This window comes from Sminthopsis crassicaudata, chromosome 5 (assembly GCF_048593235.1).
Source record: "Sminthopsis crassicaudata isolate SCR6 chromosome 5, ASM4859323v1, whole genome shotgun sequence".
NCBI classification, from domain to species: domain Eukaryota; kingdom Metazoa; phylum Chordata; class Mammalia; order Dasyuromorphia; family Dasyuridae; genus Sminthopsis; species Sminthopsis crassicaudata.
In genome coordinates, this window is record NC_133621.1 from 88717042 (window position 1) to 88742538 (window position 25497).

At 34.3% G+C, this 25497-nt stretch overlaps 1 protein-coding gene across 3 annotated transcripts in view; it reads right to left on the minus strand.

The window, feature by feature from the left end:
- ACTR3B (actin related protein 3B) overlaps positions 1 to 15973 on the minus strand; it is an 82705-nt gene extending 66732 nt beyond the window's left edge. Inside the window, exon 1 of one of the 3 annotated variants that reach the window (XM_074267407.1) lies at positions 15669 to 15973. In XM_074267407.1, the coding sequence (XP_074123508.1) occupies positions 15669 to 15712 (44 nt within the window). In that variant the 5' untranslated portion in view covers positions 15713 to 15973. Of the gene's footprint in view, positions 1 to 15538; positions 15641 to 15668 lie in introns of those variants that run through there. The other 2 variants (XM_074267408.1, XM_074267409.1) reach the window with 2 other exon arrangements.
- Positions 15974 to 25497: the final 9524 nt, after the last annotated feature.

Below are 25497 nucleotides of genomic sequence, written 5' to 3' on the forward strand. Positions count from 1 at the left end.
TAGCAAAAAATTGGAAAATGAGTAGATGCCCATCAATTGGGGAATAGCTAAATAAGTTGTGATATATAAAGGTAATGGAATATTATTGTTCTATAAGAAAATGATGAACAATCTGAATTTAGAAAGGCCTGGAAAGATTTACAGGAACTAATGCTGAGTGAAACAAGCAGAACCAGGAATATATTATACATAATAAAAGAAAGAATGTGCAATGATCAACCATGAAAGACTTGATTCTTCTCAGGGGTTTCAGTGATCTAAAGCAATTCCAATAGACTTTGGACAGAAAATGCCATCTGCATCCAGAACAAGAACTAAGGAGACTAAATATAAATCAATATACGCTATGTTCACTTCTTTTTTTTCTCTCCCATGGTTTTTCCCTTTTGCTCTGACTTTTTTCCCCCAACATAATTCATAAATCAATATGTATTAAAAATAAATAAATTTTTAAAAATTAAATTTAAAAAAATACACTCAGCTAATTCTCTGTATCTATGTATATAAGAGTATCAAACACTTCCAGAAAATAAAGAAATATCAATTTACTGGGCAGGGTAGGCAGCATTTCAAAAACCAAAACAACATATTTCTATCAGTCAAAAAGCATTGAAGTGCTTACTCTGTACCAGACACTGTGCATATGTATTTTAAATGGGCTATTCCAGCCACAGAAAAGTAATTTCTTTGCTCAGTCACCCAATCCAAAAGTAGATTATCCACTAATACAGAAGTTTTCTCACCCATTTCAGAAGTGAGACAATCACTACTTCTTCAGAAGGAAGACTAATCTTGCTTAGACATTTGAAAGCAGAGGTCTTGCTAGTAATCCTGCAAGGACCAAGTAGATAAAAGGAAATGAAAGGGAACTTGAAAATACTTGTTGACTCAGAAGACCCAATTATTGAGCACAACAAAAATATCTCAAATCACTTCACACACACACAGAGCTCAAAAGAAGCAAATGAGAGATATGTATTTGGACTATTTTTACTCATACATCACTAATATCTAAGAAATGATGACAATAATATTTGTGGGGTTTTGATAATAATATTTGTGATAATGGGAGGGAAGAAGTAGGAATGAGAAATAGATTTTTGTTAAATGAAATTATTTTCTAATTCATGACAATTATGTCCAGGTAGAGCTGCTGCAAATTCTAGCTTCTAGAATCAAAAACATCATCCAAGCTGACCGTCCAACTAGCCATTGAATCACATTACTGCTTTGTATTAAACTACCCAGAGCAGGGCAAATGTGTTCCATGACTGCTCTACAACAATATTGAGAATAAGCATTCTTACAGCATAATAAATTTATACAAATATTTATTTACCCTTCCTTTCAAGACAAATGCAAAAATGGTCTTGCTTAAAAGAGATTAAACTGGGAAACTAAATTACGCCAAAAGGCATGAGATGATTAATATCAATACTTAACATGTATGCACCAAATACTACAGGAAAAGCTAAATAAGGTAGAGAGAGAAGTAAACAGTATTATTCTTACAGTGCTGAACCTCTATATGCCCCATTTCTAAGGTAGACAATTCTAAAAGTAATAATAACAAAAATAAGTAAAGGGTCTGAATAGAATTTTAGAAAAGTTGAACATACCAGATCTCTGTAATCATAGAATGGGAAAAGAAAGAAGTATATTTACTTTCCAACTTGGAAAGGCACATTTATAAAAATTGTACATATATCAAAGCATAAAAACCTCAAAATGCAGAAAATACCAAACATTCATTATAAGCCAAAATTCAATAAAAATTATATTCAATGGGGGAGAAAACGTTAAAAAATAATTTAAAATTAATCAGAGACTAAATAACTTAGTCGTAAGGAATTTGTGGGTCAAAAAACAAATGAAAAAATCATCAAACAACTTCATCAAAGAAAATAACAATAAGGAAACATCATATCAAAATATATGGGAACAAGTAAAAGCAGTCATTAAGGGAAACTATATCTCTAAACATTTTCATCAAATAAAAGAACAATTTGTTAGACAAGCAACTAAAAATATAAGAAAAGCAACAAACGTTAAAACCCCAATTAAACACTAAAATAAAAATTCTGAAAATCAAAAAATATTATAAAAAGTGAAAGTTTTTTTCTTTTTTAAGTAGCAAGATGGGTTATTTTGTTTTATTTTCATTGGGGGAAGGGGGAAGTTTGGAGTCAAAAAGATAAACCATAAGCTACCAATGAAATGTTTACTATTTATGTTATGACTCTATTGTCCTATGTTCTTCTTATATGCTGAGACCATCTTCTTCTCTTCCATTCATCTACCATTTTATAAGACCCAATCTCTGCAGCAAACTTCTTAGATAAAGGTTTCATATCTAAGATATATATATGGAACTAAGTCAAATTTACAAGAATGAGCATCATTCCCCCAGATCCAAGGATATAAAGTTTTCAGAAAAGAAATAAAAGTTATGAATAGCCATATGAAAAAATGCTCTAAATCACTAATAATTAGAGAAACATAAGTTAAAACAACTAATACCCATGAGAACTTGATTAAGACAAATACAAAAGGAAGAATAAAAATGCTAGAGTACATGGGGAAAGTAAGTTACATTAAAGACACCTAGTATAGGTAAGAACTTGTTCAATCATTCTGGAAAACAATTTGGAACTATGCACAAAAGGCTATAAAACTGTGCTAGTCCTTTGTCCAAGGTACTATCCCAAAGGGATCAATGAAAAAAGAAAAGAACACATACATACAACAATATAAGAGCTCTTTTTATAATGAAAACTAACTGGAAATAGAGGGGATGTCCATCATCTCCAAATTGGCTAGGGTATGTATATAATTGTGACGAATTACTACCGTGTCCTATAAGAAATGAAGAGGATGATTTCAGTAACTCAGGGAAGACTTGTATGAAGTGATACAAAGCAAAATGAGCAGAACTAGGAGAATAATTTATACAATAATAGCAATATTATAAAGATAAACAACTATTCAAGAGTTAATAATTCTGATCAACCAGAATTCCAAAATACTAATGAAAAACACTTCTTCCAAATGCATAGCTAATGAATTCAGATTGAAATTTGAAGCACATTTTATACTGTCTTTCTTTACCTTTATTTTTTTGTTTTTGACATGGATAATGCAGGAATTTAATTTGTATTAACTATACATAGGTGTAATAGATTTGGATTTTCTTGCTTTATCAATAGGTAGGGGAAGTAAATAATTCAGAACTGAAAATACAGTAAAACTTTTAAAAAGACAATGTGTTATAAACTATTTATTCCCACTATTCAAAATAAAATGGATAACCATTCAAGTCAAAAGGATTTATTAAGGAGTACACTTTGAAAAAACTGAATGATAGTTCACATGAGAAAATAGGAAAGCTCCAAAACTTTCACAGGTTAGGATCAAACTAGAAATTTGGCAGGCAAGCCAAACAAAAATGACAATTCCTTTTTTTGTTTGTTTTGTGGGTTTTTTGGCCCACTGATTTAGTTCTTTATTTTTCTCCAATTATATGTAAGAACATTTTTAACATTCATTTTTAAAACTTTTGAGTTCCAAATTCTCTCCCTTCCTCCTTTCCTACTCTTAGTCTCTACTCCCATTGAAAAGGCAAACCATTGGATATATAATGATACAAGACAACTCTGCAGAACTTATAATGAAAAATGCTATCCATTTCCAGAGAAAAATGCTATCCATTCTGCCTGAACACAGAATGAAACATACTTTTTTTTTTACTTTATATTTTTTGAGGGGCTTTTTGGTTTATGTTTTCTTTAATACTACCATAGAAATGTTTTGCATGACTAAACATGTATAATGGAGAAGAGAAGGTAAAGGTGAGAAAGGAGGAAGGAAACTTATTTGGAACTCTCAAATTTTTAAATGAGTGTTAAAAAAAAATTTTTTTACATGTGACTGGAGAAAAAGTAAAGTATTAAATCAATGAGCCAAAATGGAAAAAAAATTGTCATTCTTGTTAGGCCTGCCAAATTTCTGGGAGCATCCTATTCATCTTTTCTTATAGCACAGCAGTGTTCCATCATAATCACGTACCACAATTTCTTCAACCATTCCTCAGTTGTGGGATATTCCCTTAATGTCTAATCTTTGCTGTCCCAAAAAGAGCCACTATAAATATTTATATATATATATATATATATATATATATATATATATATATATATATATATATATATATATATATATATATATATAGGTCATCTTTCTTTTTGTTTTTTTAACCTCTTTTGAGAGAATTACAATTTTTACAAAAGACAAAAAAAATTGAGCAGCTATTTAAATATATTAAGAGAATGAAAGCTGGAAAAAAGAAGTAGTGATACCCATGTAATGATGACAGTACAAGATTGATAGATTTTTTTAAAGATTGCAGCAAATGAGTTGTGACTGAAGCTGTCATGACTGAAAAAGATACTGGGTCATGAGATATTTAAGGAGACATAGACTGTACAAGGATAGTTTTGTTAACTTTTTTTGTGCAACAGGTTATACAGATCAAAATCAAGATGGGTAAATATTTTGGAAAAAAAAACAGAAAATTCAGGAAGAGAAAATAAATCATTTTTAGCAATGATTCCTAATCATGATTGCCTGTAAGCCTCAACTATTTTGCAAATTTCTTGATCACAGAATTCACATCTACTTTCATCTTTTTATCCCAATGCCTAACACAAAGCTTTATACATATTAGGCACTTGCCTGTATAACTTAATTCAAACGTTTATTCTTTTATAGTCCTATATGTGTGGCAAAATACAAGTTTTTCAGAGATAAATTTTTATAATATTTTTTATTTTTCAAAATATATACAAAGATAGTTCCCAACCCTTGAAAAACCTTGTGTTCCTTATCTCTCCCCTTTCTTCCCTTCCTCCTCTTTTACAAAGCAAGTAATCCAATACAGGTTAAACATCTACAATTCTTCTACATATATTTCCATATTTATCATACTGCACAAGAAAAATCAGGTCAAAAAGGAAAAAGGAATGAAAAAAACAAACCAAGCAAATAACCAAAAAAAAAAAAAAAAAAGAAAAGAAAATATTATGTTGTGATCCATACTCAGTTACCACAGTTCTCTCTCTGGGTGTAAATGGCTCTCTTCATCACAAGACCATTGGAATTGGCTTCAATCACCTCACTGTTGAAAAGAGCCATGTTCATCAAAATTGATCGTCATATAATCTTATTGTATCTCCTGGTTCTGCTCATTTCACTTAGCATCAGTTCATATAAGTCTCTCCAAGCCTCTCTGAAATCATCCTGCTGATTGTTTCTTACATAACAATAATATTCCATAACATTCATATGCCATAATTTATTCAGCCATTCTCCAATTGATGGGCATCCATCAGTATTTTGTTTCTAGCCACTACAAGAGGCTACCACAAACATTTTTTGCATATGTGGGTCCCTTTCCCTCCTTTAAGATCTCTTTGGGATATAGATCTAGTAGAAACACTGCTGAATCAAAGACTATGCACAGTTTGATAACTTTTTGAGCATAGTTCCAAATTACTCTCCAGAATGGTTGAATCCGTTCACAGTTCCATCAACAATGTATCAGTGTCCCAATTTTCCCACATTCCCTCCAAAATTCTTCATTATCTTTTCTTATCATCTTGGCCAATCTGAGAGGTGTGTAGTGGTATCTCAGAATTGTCTTAATTTGCATTTCTCTGATCAATAGTTTCAATTTCTTCATCTGAAAACTGTCTGTTCATAGCCTTCAAAGAGATCAATTTGATATGAATATTTGCTTTACAAAAGGATTCAGACACATGATTACTTTCAATGATAAAATCTTAACACATTTAGAATTATTCCCTTAAAATCTACTCAAGAAAGTGTTAGGGACAGAACAATTATGTAAATAGGATCTCTATTCACAATGAAACATAATTATTACTAATCATCTTTTTTCATAGCTGTAAGAAATGAAAGATTTTTAGAGTGCCATTAAAATTATGTAGCCATGGATTATATACTGGTAAACAATTACATATGCTACAGGAAAACTGCTAAAACATTATTATTTTAAGCCAAAGAGAGGTTAAGAAAACATTTACTGCTTAGATTAGGTAGAAAGCTCTCATCAAATAGTCCAAAATACTATTACTTCTAAATGTAAAGTTTTCAAGATAAATTTTTAAAAACCTATTTTCTTACTAAGCCCTTGTTATAATTATTCAAGTAGTTTCTTTATCTTATACAAAATCTTTAAACATGTTTGAACTCCTTGGTACTTATTATATTTCAAAGAATAAAAGTAATGGCAAAAATAGTTGACTTTTAGATGACTATTTTCAGGTTAAAGATTCTAATGGTGTACTTCAGTTACAATATAGATGAAAGGAGTTTCCATTTTGATACATTATATTTGCAAAATTTTCCAAAGTTCTGATAAGAACTACAAAACCCATTCTTTCAAGAAACTCACTATGATTGAAATTATAAAAATAGTAAAAAACGTATAATGAAGTATCATATAGGAATGTAGCAAAGTTCACTGGGCTACACTTCAATCAATGCTTTCAAGAATTTCAAAAAGCAAAAATAAACAAATAAATGTGTAAATAAAGAAATGAATGAATGAATAAGAATTTCAAAAAGCAGACACAAATATTAAATGGATTTCCAAAGTTTTATTTTTCAGAAATAGTTCACAAACTCAAAAGCATTATTTGTATCAGTTTTGTCAGACTATTTAAAATTCTTAAAACAAGATTAGTTTCATTTATTCCAAATTGAACCTTACAAACTTATTTTTAAAAAAAAAAAACATTATTTACAATAGTTTTGTTGAACTAAAAAAAAAAAAATTAGGAAATTGGAAGAACAAGCAAGTGGTAATTTGTAAGCCATACAAGAAAATTAACATATTAAAATCATATCTACTCACTGAAAACTAAAAGCACAAATGAGAAACCCATTGAAAGTAATGCAAAGAGAACTTCATTTTGATGCTCAGATATATCTGCGACATTATTGGTACTAGATGATTCTACCAGCACAAACTAAAATTCCTCCTAAAGAAATCCTACTTGTTTGAATGTTTGGTAAATTTTCAAGAGAATCCACTCAAATACTTTGAAGTTCTTGCTGAAAATATTCTGTTCTGTTTTTTAATTTGAGTGTTAACACTGTAGCAATAAGGCTGTCATACTATATCTTTGTTACACAAATTGGTTGGTCTCTTTTTCTGGTTATACTTGACTTTGATATATCCTTTTTACCCTTCCTTAAGATAGTACCTATTACTAATTATACCATAGCTTATTCTGAGCCACCATTTCATCTTTCTCTTGTACTTTAAATCTTTCTGAAATCCTTTTTTTAACTTAATAAAATTAATAACCATCAACCAATAAAAATTCAGACCTTTAGCATTTAACAAGTTAGAATCAAATGAATTAAGAAAACAAAACATTTTGAGTGTTCCACTTTTGGTGTATCTCAAGCTTAACTATCTCTGGCATTTTCTTGATTCTTCTATAAAATGGTTACAAACAATGTGTGCAGAGTACTGATCCTGCTGATCTCACTTTGTACTACTTTATTTCCTTGTATCTCATAATTTATTATTCTTTTTGACACAGGCATCTTCTATCACATTATCATACCATAATTTATTCAACCTTTTTCCAAATGCTGGATATTTAGATGTTGGAGTCCAGCTCCTGTAGTGAATTAAGGTTGTGAATTTACCAGGGCCAGGTGGAGAAGTTTGAATTATGAACTCTTCAAATTTTATTGATCACAGAGACAAATATTATACCTCAAATGCTCATAGACAATACAAAGTACACTCTTCGAAGTTCCTATAGTCTTCTTTAACAAACAAGTTCTACTGAAATATAAATGATTAAGCCCAGAATCTTGGTTACTTAAACAGAGATGCAAATAGTTGAGATACACATCAGGGTAAAATTTATCATACCACTGTCTCAAGTATATTTCTCGCAAATGCCTTTAGTCTCTATTGTGGGCTGTTTTTCCTATCCTAAGTTCAAAGATTTAACTATAATCCAAAAAGCAGTATTTACATTTTGCTTCAGTCACTAAATTATTAATTTATTATATTGACAAAGGAAAGGAAATTTTGGTGAACCAAGTTACTGTAAGATTCAAGACCTGGAATGGATTCCGGGCCCTCTACATTTAGACTAACAATTTTTTTTCACCATTACAAATAGAACAGCAATGAATATTTTTGTCAAAGACCCTGTGATGGAAGAAACATCCTCAGCGTTCTCTCTCATGCAATATAGGGTAGTTAATTTTTTTTTTTCCTCAATTGGCTTTAAATCTATTCTTGAGGCTCAAGGGACTTTAGGCCTGGGCTGTTCACCTCACTTTCTGGTCATTTAAATTTTTTTTAAAAAACATTCCCACAAGGAGCTCCAGGTAATTCTAAAGCTTGGCTGGCAGATCACCACGTTTAACTCATAGACAAGGGAGTTTCATTTAGCTATATGAACTGGAATCTTCTTGACCCATGGATATCCATCCCTGCTGCATATTTTCTGCTATAGTTAATTTTTGAATGACAGAGTCTCAATCTGTTCCAGTATTGAACATAAATTACCAGGGGGCAACCTGAATCAGGCTCAGAATATAGTATGCTCTTCTTTCCTTTTTATGGTACTTTCAACAATAAAATCACTGGATCAAAAAGGATTACAAGGTTTTTATTTTACTGCAAATAACTCTATTGCTCTACAAAATATTCATATCTATATAAAGTCCTCCCAACAAAAAAAAAAAACCTCCTTGGATTTTTTTTATATTTATCATCTCATTATTTTATATTTATCATTTAACATGGATTTTGGCTTAGAAAGTACTATATATGTATGTATATGTATATATGTACAATATGCCACACTTTATTCTGCTATTCTTCAAATTATGGTCCCAGAATGGTTTAAATTTTTTGTTATTATAAATAATGAAGTCATGAACATTTGATCACAGAATATGTCCTTATCTGGTCTTTTTTTTTTTTTTTTTTAGATAAGAGTCCTAGGAATGGATTGTGGCATTAGCTATTGCTTTCCAAAGTTTATAGCAGTCTATAGTTATACCAACAATTTATTAAAGTATTGTTTCCCTATACCTCTACCAACATTATTTGATCAGAAAGTTTACAAATTGTTTATATGATTACTAGTCGTCTGTGTATTTTTCTTCATAAATCTCTTTGTGTCTTTTAATCACTGCCCCACCAAAGAGTATGTATTACTAGCCCCATAGGTCACTATCACCATACAGGAAACAGCATGGTACTTGAGTTGATATCCCATCTCTTCTGTTTACTGCCTGTGTTAGGTTGAATATATCACTTAATGTCTCTGGTTCTGTTTTTTCATTTGTAAAAAGAGGAATTTAAATTTAATAACCTCTTAAGACCCTTTTAGTTTTAAATCTATAAGCCTATGCAATATGTGTTAATTATTTATGGATTCTGGCTATCTGACTTTACCTGATATATTTATAAAAAATATTTTTCTAAGAAATTTCTTTATATTTTAAACATAATTTTGTTTATATAATTAAAGTCAAATACTGTTGGCAATGATTTCTATTTTTGATTGATTACAAACACTTTGCTTTTCCATAAATTAAAAAAATTTATCTCCTTTTCCATAAAAAAAAATTTACATTATTTATATAATCACCTATGACTCATCTGCTATTGCAGTCATTATTTAAAATGTTCTGTGAAATATAATAGTGTAGGGTACGATAGAAGATGTGAATCTAAACTAATTTTTTCCAATTCAACTATCCAGTTTTCCCAGCAGTTTTTATTAATTTTATTACCAGCTATAATAACAGTTCTACTGTTTTACCTTATTTTTTTTTAAAGCAACTAAAAACAAACACAATAGGATCTTATATTTACTATACTTTAAAGTGAGCTGTATGATTGTAGAGGTATGGTGTGTTACAGAAAATATCTTTAAAAATCTACCTATCATTTTCTTATGCTTCCAAGAATGCCCTCATGCAGAGACCATTTCCATATAAAAATCTCAATGAGCAGAATATGTTTAGATGAATTGCACATGTTTAACCTAGATTGGATTACTTACTGTCTAGGGAAAGGAGGAAGGAAGGAGGGAGGGAGAAAAATATGGAACACAAGGTTTTACAAGAATGATTGTTGAAAACTATCTGCATGTATTTTCAAAAATAAAAAACTATTATTAAAAAAAAATCTCAAGGAGACAAGGCAGTAGGTAAGTGGGTCAGTAATTACAGTAGAGCACCTTTCCACTGTCCAGATAATCAGGAAAAATGAAGTTTTCTTATACAGAGAGAGAGATGGGTAAGAGATAGAGGAAGGTAGGGAGGGGTTTAAATGTCAACAAAAACAAAACAAATTATTTTAAGAGGTAGGAAAAATCCTAACTAAAATCAGAAAAACTAAGGGTGAAATGAAATCATATAAAGGGAAAAGGGAAGAAGAAAAGGACCCTGGAACATATGAGGCTAAAAAATGGATACAAGATTGCTCTCATAAAACTCTGGAGCAAGTTCTAGAGAGTAACAACTACTTGTATTCTAAGGATTGATAATGTGGGTCCATAAAAATTGTTCAGTATGAAATTATATAATAAGAGTCAAATGAAGAAGAGATTTGTGGTGATAGTTAAAGACTCCTAATTTAGGGGGATTAAAGTAACTGTGTAAACCATATAACAAAAGAGATGTCTACTGCCTTCTTGGGAAAAGATATCCATTATTAATAGGGAACTCCTAAAGATATGTCAAAGTAAATTACTACTATATATTTCCAAAAAGTGACATGGTACAATTGATTCTGCCTGAAAAAATCCAGAAAAATATTGCTAAAAATTATAATGCTGGATAAGAAACATGGGAACATAAAAGGGACTTTAATCATTGTTGCCCATCAAAAGTAAAAACTTCAAAAGAGAAAGAAAGATCTAAAAGTTAACATCTCCTTAGGAAGAAAGAGGATAAAAATAGGATATGGATTTCTGGACCATAGCTAAAAAAAAAAAAACCCAGGAATGACTATACAGGGATAGTTTGCATCTAACAAGGGCAGGTAAAACAGCACTGACTTTTAAATGTAATCAAAAAGATTTTAACTGAAATGGGGAAAAGAGATAGAAGGAGAAAAAGGGATAATGAGGAGACACAAGAAAAGAGCAAGGGAAAAGGAGAGGAGAGAGAAACAGGGAGGGAAGGAGGGAGAAAGAGAAAGGAAGAAAAAGGAAGAAAGAAAAAGGGAGGAAGAGAGAAAGAGGAAAGGAGAATAAGAAGGAATAAAGAAGAGAGGGAAAAGGGTGAGAGGGAGAAAGAGAGGAAGGGAGAGAGAAAAGGGGGTGGGAAGGAAAGAGAAGGAAGAAGAACGGGAAGAAGAGGAGGAATAGAAAACTGTAGGCAACAATAACTTAGGATCTGTGGACTTCTTAAAAGAGTTATTTTAATTGCATTTTAATTGAATTTTAGTTTTATTTCTAATTCTACATATTTTGTGAATTTTAAAACATTATTCTGAGAAAGGATCCATCAACTTCATCAGACATCCAAATGGATTCAAAACATCCAAAAAAGGTTAAGAATCTCTACCATAAATTATTAACTACCAGGTAGAAAGAAAAATGTACAAATAGTCAAAAACTCAGAACTAGCAAAATCAAGGAAAAGAAGCAAGGAAAAAAGACATGGTTCCCGTGTCTACAAACAAATGCACAAAATAATCTGATAATGGTTTTGAAAGGTATTGCTAGAAACCTCTAATTCATTCCCTCCAATATTTTAATAGCTTTTTTCTACAATGTCTCTTTAACAGTAATAACATATTGCTTCTTTAATTCTGCAGTGTCAAGTGGATTATTCTAACTGCTGTCAACTCAACATAATTTATACATAACTGGAATGCTTCCCACAACCATGTACAAGGTAACTTGAAGTTAACTCAAATCATTGCTGTTCAGAAATCAAAGTGTAACTTCTTTAATCTAGACATAAAAAGAATAATATGATTACAAAAGAAAACTTTCCTTGTTTAATAGATTCAAAAAGTAATCACCCACTATTTAGGGGGAAATTAGTGAAGGAACAACTAGTCATTAACTGTAGATGCACAGGGGAATCAACTAATATAAAAATTCAATTATAATTCTACTTTGAAATAAAAAATTTTTATTCAATATTTTCTTTGCCTTATGGATTTAAAAATATGTACCGCATAGACTGTCATAGAATGGTCCTTTAGGCAGTCTTAAATTCCTTCCAGTATTAAAATAATAATTCATATATTATATGAAAATGTTAACATATTCTTTTATAGGTATCTTTGATGTTGACGGTGGGCTGAAAAGAAAACTGAGAAATCATTTGAACTCTCTCTAATACATATATACACATATACCTATAGTTATATACCTATAACTCATGGTTATCACTGTTTTCATTCCTCTAATTGTCCTCTAAGGTACTACAATATTTTATTCTTGAACTCAAAGGCTGAGAAAAGATTAAGTTGCCATACTAAATAAAGTGAAACAGATGTAAGGTTCAATTAAAACATTCATCCTAGAAAAGATAAAAAGTTTTAGCAGTTTTGGAAATATAATGCTAGATGGGAATTCACAAAAATCCACACTGGTTACCAAAACTGTGTGTCTATTTCAAATCCTCTGGGGAAAACTCTGACATTATTTACTTCTGGGCACTAAAATACACAGCTTTATTTATTCATTAAAATAGTACAGCTCACATCTTCTTGATTATTTTTTCACAATAACAAAAACCATAAGTAAGTAGTACAGTTTGGGTATTTGAAGCAATTAAACTGAAACTATTTTTCTGGTAGTAACATGCATTCCCCTTCCCCCCCCCAAAAAAAAATTCACATTTTGAAATTTTACTTCATCCAAAAAAAAAACTGGAAGTGGATAGTTAACAAGAAATTAAGGCATTAAACGTCTACAAGTAGACTCCACTGCTATCTTCCATTAATGGTTTGTGATGGAAGTATTACAAATCCAAAAATAAAATCAAAGTTCTCAAAAACAAATGCTAAATAGTTAAAGACCTTTTACTATTGTCTTCATTCTTTAAGTCTGATCTCCACTAAGAATAACAACACTCCAAGGGAAAATAAAAGAAAGAGAAAACCAATCATTTCCTCCCAGGAGTTTTAACAATACTGACCTATATTTGTGTTTTGCATACCAAATTAACTTTTGAAAAGAAAAGGAAAAAGAAAAAAAAAAAAAAAACCTGCAAAAATTCCCAGTACACAGTATTTCAGGGATAATTACTAATATAGATAGTATTCAAAAACACAAGTACTAGTTTTAAAATCTAAAGAAAATTATGATCAGATTGAAACAAATTGTAGAAAATTTTATAAAAATTGTATCTCCGTAAGTTGAAAGAAAATCGAAAGGAATCAGACCTATTTAGTGACAAAAATGACTTAAAACTTCCTTAAAGTTCTTTAAATGTTTATTTAATACCAGGCTATTTTATCACAAGCCTCATTCTTATGTAAGAATATAAACTGGAATTTTCAAATTACCAAATTTGAATATATTTATATTTGAATATGTATGTCTATACATATGTACATATGTACATATATGCATATATAGATACACGTGTGTGAAAACCAAGAGAATGAGAATTTACTTTTAGCACTTCATCTGTCTAACTCAGACTATATCAGGCAAGTAAAAATACATGAATTCCTTAGAATTTAAATGAGTTGAGTTCTTATGAACTCATATATAGAATCTTCTTACCAGTACTATTTTAGGAGAAGTAATAACACTGAAAGTTTAAAAAAAAAAACTAATAAAAAGAGCTTTCACAAATGTAGATTTCCCCAAAAATGGAATATGTCATTTTCACCCACTACATTTTAAGGTGCTCAAAAGCATTTTAAATAAATCTAAGACAGGAGCACTGTAATAACCTATCTTTAGAGTATGTGGTTTTAATATTGAACCAAAAATAGATTAGAATATGTTGTTTTAATACTGGAATTGAATGATGGGGGGAGGGAAGGGAGAGTAAGGAATAGCTTGATATGTTTATGTCATTGGAAGAGTAGAGGACAGGAAAAAATTATTATTAGGAAAAAATGTGTGGTACAATGAAAAAAATTAATGCCGAATTTAGAGTCAGAATCTGCATTCAAATCCCAACTCTGTCACTACTATCTGTGGGACCTTAATGAAGTCACTTCACTTTCAGTTTCTTCATCTGCAAAAGGAAGGACTGTCTCACTAAATCTATTAAGGATCCTGCAGTTAGGGTAAGTTAGGTGACCATGTTACCCAAGATGCTTTTGGGGGTAGGGGAGAAGCAGAAACTGCAACTTAGTCCATAAGAGAGGGAGAAAATAAGGCAGAGAAATAACACAAGCAGAAGTGATTCATGCTGCGACTGAATGGACAGCAATCCAATGATGACAACATCTTTCCTACTCGGTGAATGAACAGGACTAGTGAGGGGTCACTGCTTTCGGGGGTTATAAGAACTTTCAGCACCCCCAAAATCTTCAGATGAAGAAACCGAGGCTGGGGGAGATAATGGCCTTCCAAGGTCAAAGGGGCAGTAAGTACCAGAGCTGGATTTCTGACTCAAGTTCACCATCTCCTAAATAATAGCATCTTCTCACCTTGAACAAGATGAGAAAAGAATGCGCTAAAAAGACCAGCTCTCTTTATTCCAGAGGTTCTTAATCCTTTCTGTATATAACTTTAGCAGTTAGGTGAAACCCTCAGAATAATGTGGCTAAATGCCCAATCAAAATACATATAATTACAAAGGAATTCAATTATACTGGAAAAGTCATCAAAATGTTAAAAAATAAATAAATAAGACTCCAGGTGAAGATCCCTTTCTTTGATCCTATGTGATCCATTAAGAGGTGGGGGAAAGGACACCATGTAGGCACAGGTACTATCTCACTACATTTCGGACCTAATACATTTTTTTCTCTCCACGTGGTCCAGTGAATGCCCTTTTCCAATGGCCATAGGAATGGCATGTGTAAGAATTGGGGGGGGGGGGGGGTAATTAAGTTCCTGGTGAAAGGGAGGTTAAAAAACTGTGGGAGAGGAAGGGTTACTTTTCAGCTTCCCCGTGTGTTTAGGTGACCGGAAGGCAGAGGACTGGGGATGGAGATGGGGAGGGCCGGGATGAAGGACAGGGGTTAGGGGATGGGGTGAAGGTCTCCCTGAGGGAGCGGAGAACAAGGAAATAGAGGTGAAGACGAGGACGGGGTGGGAGCGCGTGGGAGTGGGGAGGGAGACGGGGCACTGGGGATGAGGGAAGAAGATGAGGGATGAGAGGCAAGGATGAGGATAACACGGGGATGGGGAGAAGGGAACGAGTGGAGGATGGGAGCGGGGTGAGGCTGGGGATGGGAACGAAATGGGGGCGGGATGGAAGAGGGGACGGGATGGAGGAGGAGCGGGGGCGCCGCTAAGTGACGGTCCCGGCCCCTCACCTGACGCCTCGGGCTGCAGATTGGGGCCGAAGGACCAGGGAAAAGCGGCGCGGCGAGGTGAGGGGCAGGGAGCGCGGGGAAGGCCCGGGGACGGCGGGGGCGAGGATGGGCGAGGACGAGCGGCTCTTACCCGGTGCCACAGTCCACCACGCAGGGAGGCAGGTAGCTCGCCATGCTCGCCAGGCGCTGTCACCGCACGCGCCTCGCCCAGCAGCCGGGTAGCCGACCGCCGCCGGGGATCCCGGGCAGGTTTAGCCGACAGCCTCCCTGCCCGCCGCCGGGCAAGATTCGCTCCTCTCCTCAGCCCGCCCCCTTCCTTCCCTTCCCCTCGGGGTCGAACACCCCCGAGCCGCCCAGCGCTGCCACAGGCGAGGCCGCACGGGAGCCCGGATGAATCCTGCTCGCGCCGGTACCACGTGACATTCCGCTCCGCCCCGTCCTCCCCCAGCCGGCGGGAGGTGGGGCCCGCGTGAAGCCAGAATAGCCATCTCACTTGAGGGCAAGAAAAGCGCTTTGCCCGTATCTTTACTGACTTCTTGCACGGGAAGGATGATGGGTCTCTATAGTAATGAAGATCCCTTTTGTTTCAGAATCTTCGTAAAACAGTCATCGTAAAACATCTGTATCCGCCCCAAAATATATCCACCAAAAGCCTCTATGTATTTCCATCTTTAATACCTCTTTTTGATGAAGAGAGCTTCTGCCTTGAAATCAGGGTTCAAACCCCGCCTGGAAAACGTGCTAATTCTACGGCCTCCCCCTTTTTACTGTACATATCTTGTACGGTCCTAGGTGTTCATATGTCGCCTCCCCAATTCGAATCGGAAGTCAAAAGGAGGACCCATGTTACTGTCTGTTCTAAATCCAAGGCTCTGGTCCTTGGCAAATAGTGAGTGAGCACTTAAAGAGTATTTTTTGACTGACCACAGACAAGTCACTTCATTTCTCAGTGAATTAAAAAAAAAAATCTAAGATTAAACTACTTGTGTTGCCAAACTGTGCACGGAGTTTCTACACTGGAAATCCACTTATGAAATCAAGGTTCCTAACCCACCCCCACCCCCCACCCCCACAAAAGGTATTTAAAGTCTTTCTGAAGGAAAACAGCATTGTAACGAAAAGAGAAGTGGACGGGAAGATATTAGAGCATGAGCATATCCTGCTACTCACGTGACTTCTAAGTCACCAAGTCCCTCTATTTCCACTTACTCAACAGTGGAATGAGGGCCTTGGACTAGGTCATCCCTAAGATTTCTAGCCGTTTTGATGGTGAATTTGACTTAATGCATCATGCTACCTAAAGCCGGAATGGAGTCCGGAAGAGCCAGCACCAAACTCCTTCCAGGAGCTGCACGTCCCTCAGGTGTCTGCACTGCTGTGTACTCTGAAAACTTCTCCCACTGAAAGTTCACTGAAACACCAACCACTGCGCCTTTGCGTATCAGTGTTACAGGGGAAGCAGCTTAGACCTTCAGGGAAGGTTTTACTCGAGGCTTACCAAAGGCCAGCCTTGCCCATCGTACATTTGTTCAGATACCACGGAGCATGCAGATTATTCCTATAAGATTCCTATAAGAGTATTCCCACAAATGAGTGTAAACGGTTTGCATTTTGTTTTTCTCCCCAGATTATTTTTACCTTCTGAATCCAATCCTTCCTTTGCAACAACAACAAAATTCTGCACATATATATTGTACCTAGGATATACTATAAGATATTTAATATGTATGGGGAATGCCTGCCATCTAGGGGAGGGGGTGCAGGGAAGGAGGGGAAAAATTCGGAACGGAAGGGAGTACAAGGGATAATGTTGTAAAAAACTACCCATGCATATGTACTGTGAAAAAATTATAATTTATAAAATTAATTTAAAAAAAAAATTTTAAGAGTATTCCCACACCACATGAGTGCTCAGCAGAAAATGAGCGCTCGATTAATGTGATAATATTATTGATAACGAATGGATCTCGGAGCTCATCCATTTCTGTACTCTCACCAAAAGAAGCAATCATAACTCACTCATACTTTCTCTTTTTGTGCAACTTCTCCTGCCGTCCAGAGTAAATCTTCAGGGCTCCAGCTAATCTGCTAGAGGCATATCTTACTGTATTAATCACTGACCTCCTTTAGCAATCATGCAGCTATTTGGTGGTGCATTTTATGACAACTTTGCTCACAATTTTAACTGTTATAAACACAAATTTGAATCCTTAGAAATCATAATGTTCCGTTATCCACAATATGTGAATTACATGTGTGTATCTAAGCCAATCAGCACACTATATATAGAGATATATGCATACATATATTTAGCCCCTAGGTGTCACTATAGTGTCTGGTTATCTGTGTCCTCACTCCTGTCCCTCCCAACTAGAATAAGCCAGAGTCAAAAACCTTCTGGACCGTTTGGGGCAGGACTATGTCGTCCAGTCCCCTCCTCTCTTACCATCCTATCTGAATTCCCACCCGCATTTCTCTCTCTTTCTCTGTCTCTGTCTCTGTTTCTGTCACTGTCTGTCTGTCTCTCTATCTGTCTCTCTCTCTGTGCCTGTGGGTGTGTGTGTGTGTGTGTGTGTGTCTCTCTCTCTCTCTGTGTCTCCACACAAATAAACATACACAGACCCATCAACTTCTTTCTCTTACACTGAGCTATACCTGATAATTACAACCAAAAAATGAAAGACAAACTTATTTAAAAGGAAGACAAGAAAAGAAGCCGCAGGTTCCTTGAAATTCTGCTCTTATGAGTATAGCTATGAAGCATATAGAATAAAATAACTCAAAAAATATACCCTGAGGTGGTACCCTTGACTATCAAGTCAGGAACAGAGTCCTAGCTGAAATATTATGTGAAATATAAAGCTACTTCAAAGCTGCCTCCCCATCACATTATCATACTAGGACCATATTTTCTGTTATGCTCAGCAAACAATGGAACAAATTCCTTATTTGAATGAATTAAGATTAATTCATTAATTAATCATTACACAGTGAAAGATTTGTAAAGGGAGTAAAAAGCTCTAAGTGGGAAAAAATGTCTTGGGAAAATATGAAGGGAAGCAAAAGAGTGAAAAACGCAGGCAGTAGCCCCCCTTAAGATTCCTTTCTGATCTCCAACCTCCTTTGGGATTGACCTTTGATTTACAAGATCTGGTCAAAACTACCCTTTTGTATTCCAAGGGGAGAGATCAGTATCTGAGCTAACTTGGGCTGTACCCAGCCCCCATTCTAATGATCTGCTCAGATTTCCCAACTCCCACCTGGTGGGTTCTGGCCCTGGAGGAATCAATCTAGGACTCCACCCATAGGCCCCTTCAAGCAAATAAAAGAGCCAAGCTGGAATCATCCCTTGGCAGAGGGTCCAAACATGCAAACACTATGCTTTGCATCACAGACTCTCTGTCCACCACTGTTGGTGTATTTCTTCCTCTATCTAATACCTTTTACTAACCACACTTTAACCTTACTTCCAAACCCTACATAAACCTTTTTTTATCAATCTAGGTTTTTGGGCCTGTAAATTCCTTTACTGGGGACTCTTTCGCCGCCATTAGAACTCAGAACTGTATCCTTGCACCAAATCCAAAAGGGTTGCAGGGGAGCTCCATTTGACTCCCTGTATCCCAAACCTGCCACTAGACCTCAATTAATCCTAATTTTATTTAGGTATCCCAATTCTAGACCTCATCATTTGGTTAGAGCTCATCAAAATCACTCCTATTCCTGATCCATTCTGGTTGCCAGTGATCTCTGTCTAATTGGAAAGTTGAACTCATTTTAACTATTTCTGATTTGTCTTCACCACTGATGGCTTGGTACTTCCACTTTTCACACAATGACAAGATTTCATACTCTCTAGCTCAAACCCTGTACATTTTCAATTGTAAACTCCCTTCTCCTAGAGTACTAACCCCTTAGTCGCTGAAAGATTGTGGGAGGAGCTAAATATAAGTATATAAGCATCATGAAAGGATAATATTTTTTTTAATTTTTAAAATTTTGTTATAAAAATAAGTTTGGAATAAGTGAAAATATTATTCAATTCCTCAAATGCAAGACAAAATTTTTTGGCTGTTCAAATCTAGTTCCATATAATCTGCAATGTCTTTTCAAGATGTATATCCTGAAAGCCAATTTTACAGACTATCCATCCACCTGCTTATAATAGTCCAGACAAGAGGCATTCTTCATCTACTCATTTTTTCCTATGTAGATAGTTATACTGAACTTTTCTGGTTAGGAATCTCACTTGGGAGTTTCAATGTCAGGCATTCTCAACCTGAGGTCCATTTCAGGGTTAGAATTTCAGCGTGAGAAAAATATTATTTTTATTTCCATTGATCTCTTAACTAAATTTAACATCTTCTCCAATTATTTAAAAACCTTATCTTGAGAGAGGATTCAAAGACTTCACTAAACTACCAAAGTGTTCCATGTCACCAAAAAAAAAAAAAAAAAAAAAAAGGCAGTTTAGAACTCCTACTCCACAGTGTTCTGATGCTTGATGAAATCAGAACAATGTCATGTGCACCAGGAGCATCTGGAAAGCCTCACTATGTGAATCAGACATCTTCCATGATAACAGCAAATGATTTGATGAACATATGTCTCTCTGGAGTTTCACTAGTTACCAATGATCGTCACTAATTATAATGATTCTCTAGTTTAGCTCTTCTCAGCAATACGGTGATCCAAGACAATTCCAATAGAGTTGAGATGGAAAAAGCCACTCTCATTCAGAAAGAGAAATTTATAGAGACTGAAAGTGAATTGAAGCATAGTATTTCATCCTTTTGTTTGTTTACTTTTTCTTTCTCACAGTTTTTCCCTTATGATCTGATTTTTCTTGGAAGACATGACAAATATGGAAATATATTTAAAAGGACTGTACATGTATAACCTATGTCAGTGTTTGCTTGGTGTCTTGGAAAGAGATGAGGTAAGGGAGGGAGGGAGGGAGGGAGAAAAAATTTGGAACACACAATCTTACAATGAATGATGAAAACTATCTTTACATGTATTTGAATGAAAATACTATTGAGAAAAACATTTAACTCAATAATTTTATAAAATAAAACATATGTTGCTTAACAGTTTTCAAAGTATTCTAAAACCATAAAATGATTTTTTTTTAATCTTAGTGATCATGTAGTCCAGCCCTATAGTTTTACAGAGGAAGACACTGAAGCCTAAAGCCATGCAGCTCAGTAGTGATAGAAACAGGACTGGCTTTCACATACATTATTGCATGCCATCCTCTAAACAACCCTGAAACAAGTATTATTAATTATGTGTTACAGAAAAAGAAATTGAAACTCAAAAAATCTAAGTGACTTAACCAAGATTACATAGGTATTAATAATGATGGAAATGAAAATAGAACTTGGACTTTCCATGCTACTCTATGGTGCTTCTTAATTATACTACAATACTGTCTTTATTTGTAAATGATGCTGCTTCCCCTCTCCTCCCAATCATAATCATTTCTTTTTTGCTCTAACCCTCTATTTTCTCCTACAAGTGATAATCAACTTCTACTGATTAGAGAAATGAAATTAATTTAAGAATACTTTGATGATCCTGTGCCTGAGGTATGTATAAGAGGCCAATAGCAGAATTCCAAGCAGGCATTTTTATTTTTAATTAGCAGTGGTTTAGGACCAGGAATTCATTAACTTGACTAGCTAGCATTGACTTAATAAAGATCTTCCATAAGCTTGGCGAGAATCATGTCAACAAATGGGAAAAGTATTGTTTTTTTCAAATGACTAATTATGGTGAAAGAAAAGGACCTTTTCATTCAAATATATAAGAACCAAACACTTTAATCTTCATTCCAGACTGACCAAGTCTCCAGAGATAAGTAAATTTAAGTCCAAGACATCTATAAATTATAAAGTCCAGCTGAGTACTCTTCAAGAGAACATCATCTTTAAAAGCACCCATACACTGTTGCATAAGTGAGCTTGTCACACTTCCATAGCTTTATGATAATATGTGAGAGATCAATGGCTTTTCAGCATTCCTATAATATTTTTGTGCTTCTATTACATGTTTTGTTTTGGAGTGTTTTGGGGGGGCAGTGAATTCAAAAATTAATGTTTGAATTTAGCTTTCAGAAAGCTAACAAATCAGCTCACTATACACAGAATACAATTATATAGTATGCTGGGCAGCTAGGTGGCACAGTGACGAGAATGCCAAGCCAAAAGGTAGGAAAACTCATCTTCTTGAGCTCAATACTGACCTCTGACACTAGGTTACTGTGTGACTCTGGGCAAATCACTTAATCCTGTTTGCCTCATTTTCCCATCTATAAAATGAGATGGAAATGGAAATGACAAACCACTCCAGTATCTTTACCAAGAAAAGCCTAAATGGGATCAGGAAGAATTGCACACAACTCTGAATAATAAATATATATACTACATAGTATACTTACCTAAGTAAGCATTTAACAAATGCTTTCCCTTCCTCCTTAAATTTTCCTAGGACACTTTGTACAGATCTGTCATTTGTGCCTCTTATGCTCTACTCCTACTATATTTTTCTGTGTGCAAATATAATATTCTCCCTAGGAAAATGTTAGTTCCTTGAGGGTATTGACTAGTTCATTTTTAATTTTGAATTCTCAATGCCCTGACTATAGAAGGTACTGAGTAAACGTTTGTTGTTGGTTAAGATTTTGGTAAAATTAAAAAAAAAAAAAAACCTGCATACAAAATTGAAAAGTAAAAAAATGAGGCTTACATATCCTCCGGTCTAATACTATTCAGACATGAAAAGCCAGGCAATTTCCTTATGTCTATCTGAGCTGGGCCAAGAAGGAAGGAGACATCAAAAGCTAAAGTCTCCCTTCAAAAAAGGCTGAGCCACCAGCACTGAAAATCTTAAATCTTAGAGCTGTGAGCTGTAGCACTTTGTGTGTTCTCAGTTGCCATGAGGATGCATGCAAAGCTAAGTGATCTCTAAGGCAACCAAGGTCTACTCATCTAAGAAGTGGCCCTGAGTACCCCATTCTTTTCAAAGCAGTTGGCATCTAGTACTGTCAAAGGAGGGCGGAACTGTCACAGGCCACAATGAACTGTGCCAGTAGCTCTCGGCAACAGTGAGGGGCAAGGATCCAATGTGCAGGATATTGTCCCATTCAATAACTCCTGAACCTTGTTTAGTGTTGGTTGAAAATCAGAGAGATAATTTAGGCCAAGAGCTACAAGGCAATGAATTGCTGAGAAAAACAAGACTTTGTCTATGTTACTTGGCCCTCAACAACATCCTTCATTAAACTCAAAACAATTCCTTAAGTCCAGGACTTACTTAAAGTGCAATTTTTACCTAAAATTAGATCAACTACTCAGAAAATTAATTCAAAACAATTTCTCAAGCACCTCTAGTTTGCTCAGTCCTATGCCATAGAAAATTCAAAGTTTAGATAAATAGATATCAATGTAGATAGAACAATTTAGATTTACAAGTGCTTTCCTTCCCAACAAACCTAGGAAGTAATTTTAAGTACTACTTTCCACTTTTTGATAGATGAGGGAATTGAGACTCCTAAAAGTAAAGTCACTTACCCATAATTACACAACTAAAGAACATTTAGCTGGAATTCAAAGCTACATTTCCCTATATGGAAATATAGAATTCTTTCTACTGGTACAGTAGAAATTTTTTCTCATAGAGCCTATTGATTTAAATGAGTGTGTCATATATACACATATCAATATTGTTCAATATAATATATGAAAAGTATATTAAGTATTTACCAAGAAAGTGAGAGAGTAAAAGATTAGGACCAAATCAAAATTTTCCTACCTTTACCCCCTTCGAAATAAAAAATTCTCCAAATAAGGTAAAAGAACAACACTTAAAAGGAAGAAATAGGAAGAAATTCCAATCTAGTAATCTCTAAAGGAAATTAAAAGAGAAGAAGAAAAAAAAAAAAAAAGATATTGTGTTTAGTCCCATACTTTTCCATATAGCTCTCTTATATTTTCCCTGGCCTTCAACCCAGATTCTGGCTCCTGGCTGGCTATAGTAGCTGCTGAATCAAAAACATTTTGAAAGTAACTACAGATGATAGGAACCATTACTAAGAATCTTCACCAAGAACTCCAGAGTCATTATGACAAAGCAGATCAAGTATTGGATTTAAAAGGAAGAAGACAGGTTCATACACTGCTTCACATTCTTACTAGCTGTGTGAACCTGAGTATATCAGCCTTTCTGAGTCTCAGTTATTTCATTTGTAAAATGGAAATAACAATAGTATCTATCTTAAAGGATCATTGATCAACGATGAGACAATTCAAACCAGTTCCAATTGTTCAATAATGAAGAGAGCCATCCACACCCAGAGAGAGGACTATGGGAACAGAGTGTGGACCACAACATAGCATTTTCACTCTTATTGTTATTGTTTGCTTGCATTTTTGTTTTCCTTCTCAGGTTTTTTTCTTTCCGGATTCATTTTTTCTTGTGCAGCAAGATAACTGTATAAATATGTGTACATATATTGGATTTAACATATATTTTTTAGAGGAGAAGTTGGGAGGAAGGAGGGGAAATTTTGGAACAGAAGGGTGTTGTTTTTTTTTTTTATTATTATTATACCTTTTTATTTACAAGATGTATGGGTGGGTAATTTTTCAGCACTGACAATTGCAAAACCTTTTGTTCCAATTTTTCCACTCCTTCCCTCAGATGGCAGGTAGACCAATACATGTTAAATATGTTAAAGTATATGTTAAATACAATATATGTGTGTCTGTATGTGTGTATATATATATATATATCCATAGTTATTTTGCTGCACAAGAAAAATCGGACTTTGAAATAATGTACAATAAACCTGTGAAGGAAATCAAAAATGCAGGTGGACAAAAACAGAGGGATTAGAAATGCTATGTAATAGTTCACACTCATTTCCCAGAGTTCTTTCACTGGGTGTAGCTAGTTCTATTCATATTGAACGAATGGAACTGATTTGGTTCATCTCATTGTTGAAGAGAGCCCTGGAACAGAAGGTTTTTACAAGGGTCAAGGTTGAAAGATTACCCATGCATATGTTTTGTAAATAAAAAGCTATAATAAAATAAAAATTTTAAAAGGGTTATTGAGAGGAATAAATGAGATAAAACACTCTGCAAATCTTAAAGTACTATATAAATCTGTGAATTATTATTGAAGTCAGGAACTCTACTTAATTCACTCTATTTAAATATGAATTTCCTTACTTTGATTAATTCAATAGCCACTGATTAAAAGAAAGATTGAAATTATCTGCTGGCAAAGTAAACACCAACCAAAGGCCTTTACCAATCATTCTTATTAGAGTTTTCTCTCAAAAGCAATTCATTTGGAGTTCTTCACCCTTCAAGGGGTAGAGAACATAGCAATAAATACTCTGAAAAAATAATAGACAAAACAAAACTAAAAAAAGTGAGTCATACAAGAAAAATCAGCGCAAAATAAAACGAAGAAAGGCCAGGACCAAACCTTTGTGCCTGTGGAACTGATTAAAGTCCATCTAAGCATTTTCAGTGCTTTGCTTTAGTTAAGCTATACAAACTAAGAAATAGAAATTTTACAAAATTTGAATTTATATACTATGTCAGTATTAAAAATTTTTGCACTTTTTTTTCTGATTTAAAAAAAAACTTATTAAAAAAAATCTTGTATGATGTTTTATAGTATCTTCTAGTATATTTGTACTCTTAATAATTTATAGTCAGTAGCGTTGAATAATAGCTTGGGTAAGTTTAAGGTGAACCAGTTATTATTACATGCGTGTTAGTACCTATTTCTCCGCGGTATATTTATACCATACTAGGATGTGGTGTAATGGGAGCACAAAGGGTTTTGAGTTCTTTAATAAAGGTTCGAATCCTATTTTCCTAGAAACAAGGGGATTTGCACCCCTATTTTTTATCTTATCAAGATAACTCTTTTATCAGACA